The 12,400-nt window shown below is 40.2% G+C and overlaps 1 protein-coding gene across 1 annotated transcript in view; it reads left to right on the forward strand.

Moving 5' to 3' along the window:
• Positions 1-9,421: 9,421 nt before the first annotated feature.
• Positions 9,422-12,400, forward strand: part of CPN1 (carboxypeptidase N, polypeptide 1) — a 31,667-nt gene continuing 28,688 nt past the window's right edge. The window contains exon 1 of the mRNA XM_006880195.1: positions 9,422-9,641. Within this exon, the coding sequence (XP_006880257.1) occupies positions 9,422-9,641 (220 nt within the window). The remainder of the gene's footprint in view (positions 9,642-12,400) is intronic.

Genomic DNA, 12,400 nt, shown 5'->3' on the forward strand with positions numbered 1-12,400 from the left:
AATTGGTATACCAAACTTTGTATTGGTAGTATTTATATAATTTATATAATCTAAGATATAAATAAAATATATTTAATTCAAGCAATTTATAACTGTATTATACATCATTTTATGATTAAAATTTGTAATGAGCATTACTAAGGATTTTCAAATTGTGGTGCTGGAGAAGAATCTTGAACATACCATGGACTGCCAACAAAACAAATAGTTCTGTCTTGGAAAGGATGAAAACAAGTTTTCCTTGGAGGCTGGGATTTTGAAGCTCCATCTCACATAATTTGGGCATGTGCCCAGTGGAGACTAATCCTTGGAGAAGGATATCATGCTCAGAAGGGTAAAGGGACAGCGCAGGTGAGGAAGACCCCAGATGTGATGGATTGATGCAGTAGCAAGTGCAATGGGGAGAGGTGTGTTGTCATCAGCAAGACTGGCTCAGGACAGGGCAGGCTCCAGAGCTGTTTTACATAGGGTGGCTATGAATCTCAGGTGACTTGACGGCACATAACAACAACTTGTAAAATACTGCCCCAATCCTGCAAGATATTCTCACATAGCTGTAATTGTGTGGTTTTTTTTTTAATTATTCTTGGTACTTTATTGAAATCCTTATATAATTGTGTTTTTAGAAGGTCAAGCCATCATTCTTCAAGCCAGGTGCTTCACAATATTGTGGAACATAGTAAATCTAGTGAATTCCACGGACGCAGGTCCACTACCACACTGTTTGCTGTGATTTCTTTGACTTGAGGCAATACTGTGTGGGCTATCATGGCAATGGGTAAGGCATTCTGTAAGTCCATAGATTATAACTTAGGCGGAAGTATTGCACACCAAATTAAAAAAAATGTTGCTATGTTACATGTTTCTCCTACAGAGCTGCTGATGGGTTTAAACTGTCAATATTCTGGTTAGTAGCCAAGCATTTAAGCATCAGGGTTCCTTGAATCACATTCAAGGGAGACAATCCATAAATGTCTGTACAGTAAAAATGAAATGCTGTCATTTACATGATGAATGTGGTCTAATAGTCAGTTTGCCACGGGATACCACCTGAGTGAAAGCAAACAATTAAAAGAAGAAAATTAACATCAGTGCAGCAAAACTTCCCCCAACAACTTTTTTAGTCACTTGATAAAATCCAAAGAAGCCCACCATAATGCTTTCTTTTCAGTTGTAGGAAGGACCACATGCAATAATTTTTCTTCACTTTAGAAAAAAATATCTTGACCTGTTCCACACCTTGGAACCCCTAGAAATTTTACTGAGATGGAAAGTGTAATACCCCATCAGAAGCATGCATGTTATCTTACCGGTATGTCTAGAGTCATTGATACTTCTTCCTTACTAGGTCCAATCAGTATAGTGTTATTAATGTGATAAGAGACAAATGTGAATTCTTCTGGAAGGGAAAGGCAATAAGGTCCCTATAGACTAAATTATAACATAGGGAAGTAAGACAGTGGCAATGGATTGCTGGCCTTGCCAACTGAGGGAAAATTGCTACTGGCGATCCTCCCAGACAGCTACGGGGGTGGGCAAAAGTCTAATCAATATGCATGCCAGATATCAAGAAATGTATTCATTCCTCAAGCAATGGAAACCACATCTGCAAGAGCAACTACAATTAGAATTACCATTTGGTTAAGTTTACAATATCTGCTGCCATTCTCCAAGATCTATTCTTCCCACTCCCCATAGGTCAAATAAAAGAGTTGAAGACATGGTGAGAATCACTACATGTAACAACAATGTGTTGGGTGTGGGGGTGTTGGTGTCTGACCTCCACTAACTTCACAGAGGTGTAGAATCACCACAAACAGCAATTGCAATACAAAGATAATTCCACTGAATTCAGGCTTGTCCTCAATGTTTCACACGCCAACTATCCCTCTTACTTAATTCAATTCATTGAACATATACAGGATCCACGTAGTGTTTACTATTGATTATGGGATTGACTTGGGGGGAGAAACAGGTTATAATTCAATTGGAAACACTCAGGATCAAAATATTCCATCAAGACAGTATCTTTGAAACTGTTTTTGCAGGCAGGCATCTCTCTAACCCTTGGCCTCAGTCTTGGCAAGGACCCTACTGGGGCAAGAATTCAAAAGCTCTCATAGTTCTGTCAGCTATGTGACACCTGACTCTATTAATTAGCTTAGACCCAAAGGAATTTGTCTATAGCTCCATGGGTTGGCAGGCCTCGATCCGCCAGAAAGGACTGTATAGCAAGTACTGCCCGCTTTCTTGTTTGGTGAGCTGGGAGCCCACAGCTCTGTCTCTTGCTGGTCCCTGGTTCTCTGCTATCACTACGGTTGCTGTCACTGCTGCTGCAATCTAGACTGCTCTCTCATCTTTCAAATAGATTTATTCAGGACTCTCAGGTCCAAAGGATGCACTGTATTCTTTTTCTTGATGATAATAAGATTTTCTTTTTCTGCCTCTGAGATGACTCAATTGAAGCCTGGTGGGATGGCAAGACTGACCAATCCTCATGCTAGCATTCTACACATCTTATTTGCATATTCTGACCCCAGAAGTGTCATTGACCTTATTTACAATTTCATCAGCAAACTATCCAGTTCCTTTGGTGGGGCCACAAATATCTAACATTTGCCTCATTCTAGCCACACCTGTGGTGAACATTACATTGAAAAGGGCTAGAAAACGAATCATTAGTAATCTGCTACAGCACACAACCCCTGCATCCTTCAATGCATGATGATATCAATAATCTGCAATCCTTCTAGAAAGATAGTATTACTTTTGGTTTACTATTTTTTCCTAGATTAAGGGAACCTCTAATAGCTTCTACTTGACCTTTCCTACCATAATAGCCCTTACTTTACCTGTTAGGGATCCAGTGCAGAGGGTTCTGCCAGTTGTTAAACATGTCTATTCTAATAATGTATTCTGTAAATAGGGAAATCACTATGGAATTAGTTCAGAGATCCACTGAATCTAAGATCCCACTAAGAATCTGACCTTCATATGTGTTCACTTTTATTGTGAGACCACATTAATGTTTTGGTTCTCCTGGGATGGAATTGGCCATATTAATGTTTTGTATCTTCTGGAATTAGTGTCCTGGAATTACTAACACTGAGCTCTCCTATCATCTCTTTCCACAGATGCAGTCAATCATTCCTGTGTATTCTATTAGATGAGGCCTATATGTACAGTGGCTATTTGTGTATTTTGGTTTTTTTTTAAAAAAGGTTTCCGTACTGGATATATAATTGATTGTACAAAATTCAATCATGTGGTTCCTGAACTGTGGTGCTGGAGAAGAGTAATGAATGTACCATGGACTGCTAAGAAGACAAAAAAGTTCATCCTGGAGAGGGTTAAACCAGGCGGCTCCTTGGAGGCAAGGATTCTGAGGCTTCGTCTGACATACTTCAGACATGTTGTGAGGAGAGACCGGTCCTTAGAGAGGGACATCATGCTTGGGAGGGTGGAGGGACAGAACAGGAGAGGAAAGCCCTCTATGAGGTGCATTGATTCAGTGACTGGGGTAATCGGGATGGGTGGGTCAGAGACAGTGCGATTGGCACAGGACAGAGCAGAGTTTAGGGCTGTTGTACATAAGGTCGCTATGAGTCGCTGGCGGCACATAACAACAACAACAGGCCATTGTGTTCAAGGTGATCCAGCCAAAGCTGGATGCTCAAGTTCAGTGGCCAATGTGAAAAAAGCACGAGGAGCAAAGGGAAGCTTCACATCACTTTACTGCAGTTCACACAGACTACAGAGAAGAGATGAGATGAAAGGGAACTTTCCCACAAAGTTTAATAGTGTTGAGAACAATGGTGATATTCTGCTACGCTTATACAGTAATAGCTAACCTTATCACACCATGCACACACGTAGTTACACTTAGCTTTACATAATACTGATCTGGCAAAACAGTACTGCATTTGCTCAAACATGGCAGTGGTTTAGGCCAAATCTGTCTGGCATACACAGTACATTATGGTACCCAAACGTGCCTGTCGGGCATATATTGCACATTATGGTAACCTACAGTCATATTTTCCAACTACCACTCTTTCTTTGTTTCTAACTTTTGCTGCCAGCCACCAATTATTAGTCCGCATCTTGACTGCATGTTTAATCAATTTTCAGATTGTAGAAGTTAGTAGAAATCCTCAGTGTCTTCATCTCTGGTTTTAGAGGTTGGCTCTAAACATTTGAATAATCACATTACAATTAGCAATTGTATTGTCTTCCTTGAATATGCAGGGATATTATCCTATCACTCACAGCACTGTACTTCATGATAGATCTTGACTGGTTCTTTCATGATAGATCTTGACTGGTTCTTTTTAACAATGAAGGTAACCATTACTCTTCAATTTGCCATTGTCTGCTTCAAATTAGCTAATATCCGTCCATCTCCATTCACTAATGCCTGGGATACTGATCTGTATGTATCTCTTTTTGTTACGGATAACTTCCAATTTTCCCAGATACTTTGTACAAGCCTCAAGTTGCAATATTGAAGGATTCTATGGACAAAACACTGAATGATGCAGAAAGCATCAAAAGAAGAAGAAAAGAATACAGAGTTACTGTAACCCTCCCCCAAAAATCATTTTAAGAAGTAGCATTTGATCAAGAAAGAAGGGTATTTAAAAAAGAAGTAGAGGGCACAGAATAAGGCTCCAATGTTTAATCAAACTGATACTGTAACCCTGGACTCACTCACTTTTCATGCCAAAGACTTTGGAAGACAGCTACTTGGCCAACCCACAGGAAGAGATGCATATTTGTTATGATTCTAAAAAAAAAGTAACCCAACAGAATGAGGAGATTATCAGACATTAGCATTGAAATCACATGCAAAATAACTTTGCTGAAGATTATTAGATATTGGCTGTACTATCCATTCAGCAGGGGACATCCAGAGATTCAAGGTGTATTCAGAAGATGCTGTGGAATGAGGGCGCCAGGTATATCATGCTGTAGTCAGATGGATCTTGGCTAAAAGTAGAAAACATTAGAAAGGTGGTTTTGCTTGTGTTTTATTGACCATAGAAAAGGCATTCAGAAAAAGACATGAAAATATAACTTTTACTTAAGAATAGTTAACAGGTAGAGTTTAACAAGTAGATAAAATAAACAGATTGTTATAATAGTGTGGATATAGAAAATAGAAAAAGATACAATATAAAAAGAGGAATTGACAGTCAATTCCTTGCTAGAAATATCACCCTGTAATTTTAATGCCCCTGACTTCACTGACCATTGAGTTTCAGGACTTTGGTCATACTCTCCTTGATCCAAGGACTTGATCATGTCAGGACTTCTACAACTTTTAAGTTTCCTAAGACTGCTGATGCCTCTCTCGGATGAAGGACAGATTTATCATCACTGGCATTGTTACCAAAATTGAGACTTCTACACTGGTGAGCTCACCCATCAGTAAGTCTTTAAAAGAAGAGATTATGGACCTGAACTCTTGAAGTAGAGTCATAAAGCTCAACTGTGAACCTATTTAACTGCTCTTCAGGGCATTCATTATATGCTCAATGTGGTTAGAAATTACGTTTGTTTTGTTTGCTGATTTTCCTTGGATTACTGTTATTAAACACTGAATATATTTAAAAAAAGATAGGCATTCATTATGTGGATAATAATAAATTATAAATTATTCTAAATTATCCATAATAAATTATGGACATTGAGAAGATTTTAATTTCTAAAATACTAAATTGTGTTAATTTTTACTAAGCAGATCATTCAAGAAGCTGGACTTTATGAAGAAGAATGTGACCTCAGAATTGGAGGAAGACTCATCAACAGGCTGCATTATGCTCACTAAAACTGAGGAGAACTTGAAGCATTTGCTGCAGAAGATCAAGGACTGCAACCCTCAAGAAGGATTAAAGCTCAGTATCAAGAAAACAAAAATCCTCACCGTCAGGCCAATATGCAGCACCATGATAGATGTAGAACAGATTAAAATTATTAACAATTTCATCTTACTTGAATTTCCACTCAACATCCTTGGCACCAGCAGTAAGAAAATCAAAAGATGAGTTGCACTAGGAAAATCTATTGTCATGGTCTTCTCCAGAGCACTAAAGAGCAACAATGCTAGTCTAAACACTAAGGTGCATCTGATCCAAACCATGGTCTTCTCAATTGTTTGCTATGCATCTGAGAGCTGAATAATGACTAAGGATGACAGGAGAAAAAGCAGTGCATTGTGGTGCTGGAGAAGCGTTTTGAATACACCATGGACTTCCCAGAGAACAAACAGATCTGTTCTGGAGAAGAACAAACCAGCTTGCTCATTGGAGGTAAAGATTTTGAAACTCTGTCTCACATACTCTGGGCATGTTGTTAAGAAGGGCCAGTCCTTGGAGAAAGACAGCATACTTGGAAGGGTAGAGAGTCAGCACAAGAGAGGAAAACCCTGGGTGAGATGGACTGACACAGTGCCTATGATAGTGGAGTCAGGTGTGTTGGAGACGGTGAGGTTCGAAGACACTGTTCATAGGGTCACTATGAGTTGTAGTCAACTCTATGGGGCCTAACAACAACAGTGCAGGAATCTAGGAAACTCTGGTGGTCTAGTGATAAGAAGCTGCACTGCAATCTCAAAGGCATACAGTTCAAATCTACCAGCTGCTCCATGGCAGAAAGATGGGCAATCTCTCCTCCAACGTGATTTATTTGTCTTCTGAAAACCTGCTAGAGGGTCTGCTATGGGTTGGTTCTGACTTGATAGTACCCAGCGACAATGACAACAACAACAACAACATAAAAGGACCAGAAGTAGTTGTTCAAACAGAACATGGGGGAAAGTTGGGGGGGAAAAAAGCATGATTTTAAATCAAAAAAGAAATGGGTCAGGATTGTATCTGAGAAGCTGGACAATATAAGGAAGGATGTGGCATTTGGATTGGATAAAGACTCATCAATAACCTGGCTTATGCAGATCACACAATCCTGCTCATAGAAAGGGAAAAGGATTTGAAAATAACTGTGTTTAACCTTTTAAGAAACTGTCAAATTGTTTTCCAGTGTGGCTATACCATTTGATAGTCTCATCTGCAAAGTATTAGGGTCAAGTTTCTTCCTATTTTCCTCCAATATATTGTCTCTTTTCTTTATGATTGTAGCCATTCTATGTAGGTTCACACTAACGCTATGAACAACACATCAAGTCTATGCTCTATCCAGCATCAGCCTCACAATCTTAGCTATGCTCACACCTATTGTTGCAGTGCATCAATCCATTCCTCCCCCCACCCTGTTGTGTATCGTCCAACTGGCACAGGAGGAGATTGCCCCTCCTTCTCAAGTAGAGCATCTGGTGGATTCAAACCACACGCCTTTGGGACTGCAGTGCAGCTCCTTGCCACTAGGCCACCAGAGCTCCCTTCAATCCATCCTTTTTAATTAATTAATAAATAAATAAATAACATAAATAAATTATTATGTGTGTGTGTGTGTGTGTGTGTGTGTGTACCATCAAATTGGATCTGACTGGTACAGGAGAAGATTGTCCCTCCTTCTCCAGGGGATCATCTGGTGGATTCGAACCACACACCTCTGGGAGCAATCCATCCTTTTAAGGTCTGCATTAATTCACTCTCTATCATCCTTAGTAGTAGCCATTATCCAGCTCTCTGACACATGCACACAATTGTGAAGACTATGGCCTGGATCATGCGCACTTTAGTCTCCAGCCTGATGTCGTTGCTCTTCAGTACTCTTGAGAGGTCCCTGGCAGCTAACTTTCCCAATGCAATTCATCTCTTGATTTCCTGGCTGCTGGTACCAAGAGTGTTGATTGTGGAAGCAAGCAAATGAAAACTGTTAACAATCTCAATCTCTTCACCTTCTATCATGATGCTGCCAATCGGCGCTGTGGTGAGGATCTTTGTTTTCTTGATGTTGAGCTTCAATAGATATTGAAGGCAACAGTCCTTGACTTTCTGCAGCAAGTGCTTCAGGTCTTCCTCAGTGCAGGGTTGTGTAATCTTCATAATGCAGGTTGTTGATGAATCTTCCTCCAGTCCTGATGCAACATTCCTCCTTGCACAGCCCAGCGTCCAGGATGATCTGTTCTGCATACAGATTGACTGATTGTGGAACAGATCACCAATTACTCATATGCAAGTTCAAGCTGAAGTTGAAGAAAATAAAATAAAATCCACAGGAACCAAAATTTGACCTTAAGTCTATCCCACTCGAATTTCAAAACCTTCTCAGGAACAGGTTTGAGGCCTTGAACACCGATGAGCGTAGACCAAAAGAGCTGTGGAAGGATATCGAGAATATTGTCCAAGAAGAAGGCAAAAGATCATTACAAAGGCAAAAGAGGAAGAAAAGACCAAGATGGATGTCAGATGAGATTCTGAATATTGTATTAGAGAGCCGAGAAGCCAAAGCTAAAGGAAGAAATGAAAGAGCTGAACAGAGAATTTCAAAGGACAGCTTGGCATGACAAAGCAAGGTATTATAATGTAATTAATGTGTAAAAAGCTGGAGTCAGAAAATCAAAAGGGTCAAACTCGCTCAGCATTTCTTAAGCTGAAGAGATTGAAAAACAAATAGATAACAGACATTTATTAAGTTGGATGACAGGAAAAGCAATAGGTAGTAAGCAGTCGATCAGACATTGTACTTAATGAAATTGTGTTAATTATTACAATATTATAAAACAAAACGTGTATGAATGATTAAATGAAAGACCAATATGATTGATTAACTTTCACTCAAATCACAATAAGATAAATCTTAAAATTGAGGTTTTTGCTTCCTTATTACCTTACAAGAGTTTATGTGTTCTCCAGTATATGATTTGAATGTAATTTCTCCTAATCCTTGGCTTCTCTTTTCATTTTTTCAGTGAATGGGGAAACTGAGCAAAACAACAGTGCTTCAGAAAGATCTTTTTAAAAAATTTTCTAGTTTATTTACAAAATTCGAATACATTGTTCTGACAGCAACACACAGAATAAATAGAAAGGGAGAAAGAAATTCATTTTCCTCTGAGTGATAGAATATAGTGAGTAGGTTTAGGTCAATTTCCTAAATTTCTCCAGGAACCAAAGGGTTATATGTATTGAACCTTGTTTACAGTCTGGTTAATCAGTGAACCAGAATTGGGGAAACTAGCAATCTGGGCAAGTATGTTGGAAAAGTTTCCCTGGATTAGGAGTACAGAAATGGGGGAGGAGAAATAAGAGCTGTTCCAGGAGCTGCATAAATAATTTCCAGCTTTGAATGGGCCCGTTTTGAACTTTCTTTCCATGTGTTGCTACACTGATGTTCACTGGCAGGGAAAACTAGAAAAAACTGGTTCTCAGTTAGGCCCTTGGATTTTGACTGAAGAGGCCACGTTGTTTGGAGGGGAGGGGCCCACGTCAGTGGCTCCCTCTGAAAAGAGCCCAGCAAGATGTCTGGTCTGCGCTCAGTCTTCTGCCTCCTCCTTCTCTTCAACTTGGCTGCCCCGGTGACCTTTCGCCACCACCACTACGATGACCTCATGCGGACGCTGTACAAGGTGCACAACGAATGCCCCCACATCACCCGCGTTTACAGCATTGGCCGCAGTGTGGAAGGGAGACACCTCTATGTGCTGGAATTCAGCGACTATCCTGGAAACCACGAACCCTGTAAGTGCGGAGTGATACTGGGAGTGTGTGGTAAACCTTCCACCTCTTGGGAGGACCGTGGAATAGTCCACTAGTAAACCCATGCCTGCCCCTGCTCAGCTTGTGCTAAGGATTCCCTAATTAGTCTTCAAATTGCTCCTGCTTCGAGAAGGACCCTACCCTCAACCCCCTAAACCCAGTTCAGGCTCCAGTCATTCCTTTTTGAGCTATTTGTCTAAGATCTTAATGGTAAGAGGCAGAGCTTCTGTCATCTCCTTTCTCTACTACCAACCACCCCCACTTAACTCACCACTCCCAGGTAACCATTGTTCTCCCCACCTCTCCAATTTAACTACATTATTAACATATTGATCTGTATCCTTTAAAGTTCTTTCCATCCATATTTACATCCCTCCGTTCACACCTCCCATCCCCAGTTACACACAGGGACCGCTGGTGGCCCTAGTGGTAAGGAGTTGTACTGGCAACTCAAAGCTACATGGTTCGAATCCTCCAGCTGCTCCACTGGGAAAGATGAGTAATCTCTTCTGTGTGGTTTACTGCCTCTGAAAACTCACTGGAGGGTCAGCTGTGGGTCCATTCCCACTGAATGGACGACAATTCACGCACACATAGAGCACTGATTTTTATAAAAGTGAAATCAGACTATAATAAGAGTTTTCTCAATTAATCACATCCATGTCTGTACACCTAGATCCTCAGTGCCATTTTTGGGTTACATGCTAGTCTGTGGATATATTCAACCATTCCTTTCTTGATGAACATTTAAGCTGTTCCAGTCTTTCGCTACTTGAATTGTGGCATTCCACTTATATCAGTTTCTTCCTTCAAACATCCCAACCCAGACTCTGTCATTATGTATCTAAATAAGTGGTGACACCCCTGGCTAGTCTCTGTGTCTTTGCTCTCTGTGCTTTCCAGTCCATCTGGCATAAGACATAAGAGTAATTTTCTTAAATGCCACCATAATCTTCTTACCTCTGGCCTAAGCATTAACAGTGACAGTCTCACACCTAGTGAATGCTGGCCTGGCAGCTTCAGAGCATAACAGGAGGGCTCAGGGAAGTCTGGAGATGGGAGATGAGGGCCTTTGGTTGAAGTTGCATTTGCACAGCATGCTTCTGTTTTTACTTGGCTCACAAATTTATTGTGGAAGCTTTCTCCCCCTTTCCCCCCTCTCACTGACCCTTTTCTCAGAAACCCTAGAACTTTAGCTATTTATTCACTTACTCATTTTATTTATTCATCCTACCAACATGGAATGATCATCCCCTATATGCAAGTACTTTTATAGACTGCATAATCAGCAGCAGAGAGTAGATACACTGGCTCTGCTCTCGTGAGTCTTAATTTTAATGGGTTAAGACATAATAAATAAGTAAAGAGAAAAGGATCCTTGGTGATGCAAAGATTAAGCACTTGACTGCCAACCGAAAGTCAGGCAGTCTGAACCTACTCAGCTGCATTGCATAAGGAAGACCTAGTGATCGACATCTGTAATGATTTTGGCCCAGAAAACACTTTGGGGTCATTCTAGTCTATCATATGTGGGCACAGTGACTTGGAGTCTTCTCAACAGCACTCAGTGATAACAACCAAACATATCTATTAGATCTCACAGAAATAAGAGCTATGTCATTTGTTAAGGGACAGCAAGTTGACCTTGACTTACAGCTACCCTATCTACAACAGATCGAGCCTCATCCTGCACCATCCTCACAGTCTCCACTCTTAATTACACCCACTGTTGCAGTCACTGTATCAATATTGTGGGATTTCCTCTCTTGCTGACCTTCCACTTTTCCAAGCATCATATCTTTTTCTAAGGACTGACCCCTCCCAAATGGTATGCTATGAAGGCTCACGATCTTTACTTGTCTTTTTTTCTTTTTTAAAATTATTATTAATTTTTTTTACGTTTTTTTATTTATATTTTTTTTATGTGTGTACCATCAAACCGAATCTGACTGGTACAGGAGGCAATTGTTCCTCCTTCTTCAGCAGAACGTCTGGTGGATTTGAAAATTATTATTAATTTTAATGAAAGTTTACAGAAACTTTGGATTTCCATTCACTCATTGTTACACTTTTCTCCCTACCCATTCCTTCCCCCCACCAGTTCGCTCTTCTCTTTGAAAAGTAAAATTTTTTTCATTGTTATACAGTCCCTCATTGCAAGTCCACTCCACTATGCAGCCTTCATTCTAGACTCCTATCATGACAAAAATACCTAATCATATATCCCTTTTAAGCAGTTCTCTCCCTCATGTGTTTCAATGCAGTATACATTATTTATCCCCTTTCTCAGTCTCACCACAACCCCCATGTCAGTCCTGTTTTACAACAGAGGCACTATGCAGTATTTGTCCTTTTGTGACTGAGATATTTCACTCAGCATAATATCTTCCAGGGTCACCCATTTTGTATAATATTTCATGAGTTCTTTTTCAAAGCAGTGTAGTATTTCATTGTGTGAATATACCACAGCTTCTCTATCCATTCGTTTGTTGATGGGCACTTACATTGTTTCCAACTCTTTGCTATTGTGAACAAAGCTCTGATAAACATGAGTGTGCATACATCTGCTTGGGTGGCAGTTATGGTTTCTTTAGAGTATATTTCCAGTACTGGAATCGCTGGGTCAAATGGTATTTGTATTTGCAACTTTTTGAGAAAGCGCCATACTGGCTTTGACAGTGGTTGCAACATTCTACACTCCTACCAACAGTGAATAAGGGTTCCAGTTTCTCCACAACCTC

Source organism: Elephantulus edwardii, unplaced genomic scaffold, assembly GCF_000299155.1.
Source record: "Elephantulus edwardii isolate Elephantulus edwardi_28Jun2011 unplaced genomic scaffold, EleEdw1.0 scaffold00006, whole genome shotgun sequence".
Lineage (NCBI taxonomy): Eukaryota > Metazoa > Chordata > Mammalia > Macroscelidea > Macroscelididae > Elephantulus > Elephantulus edwardii.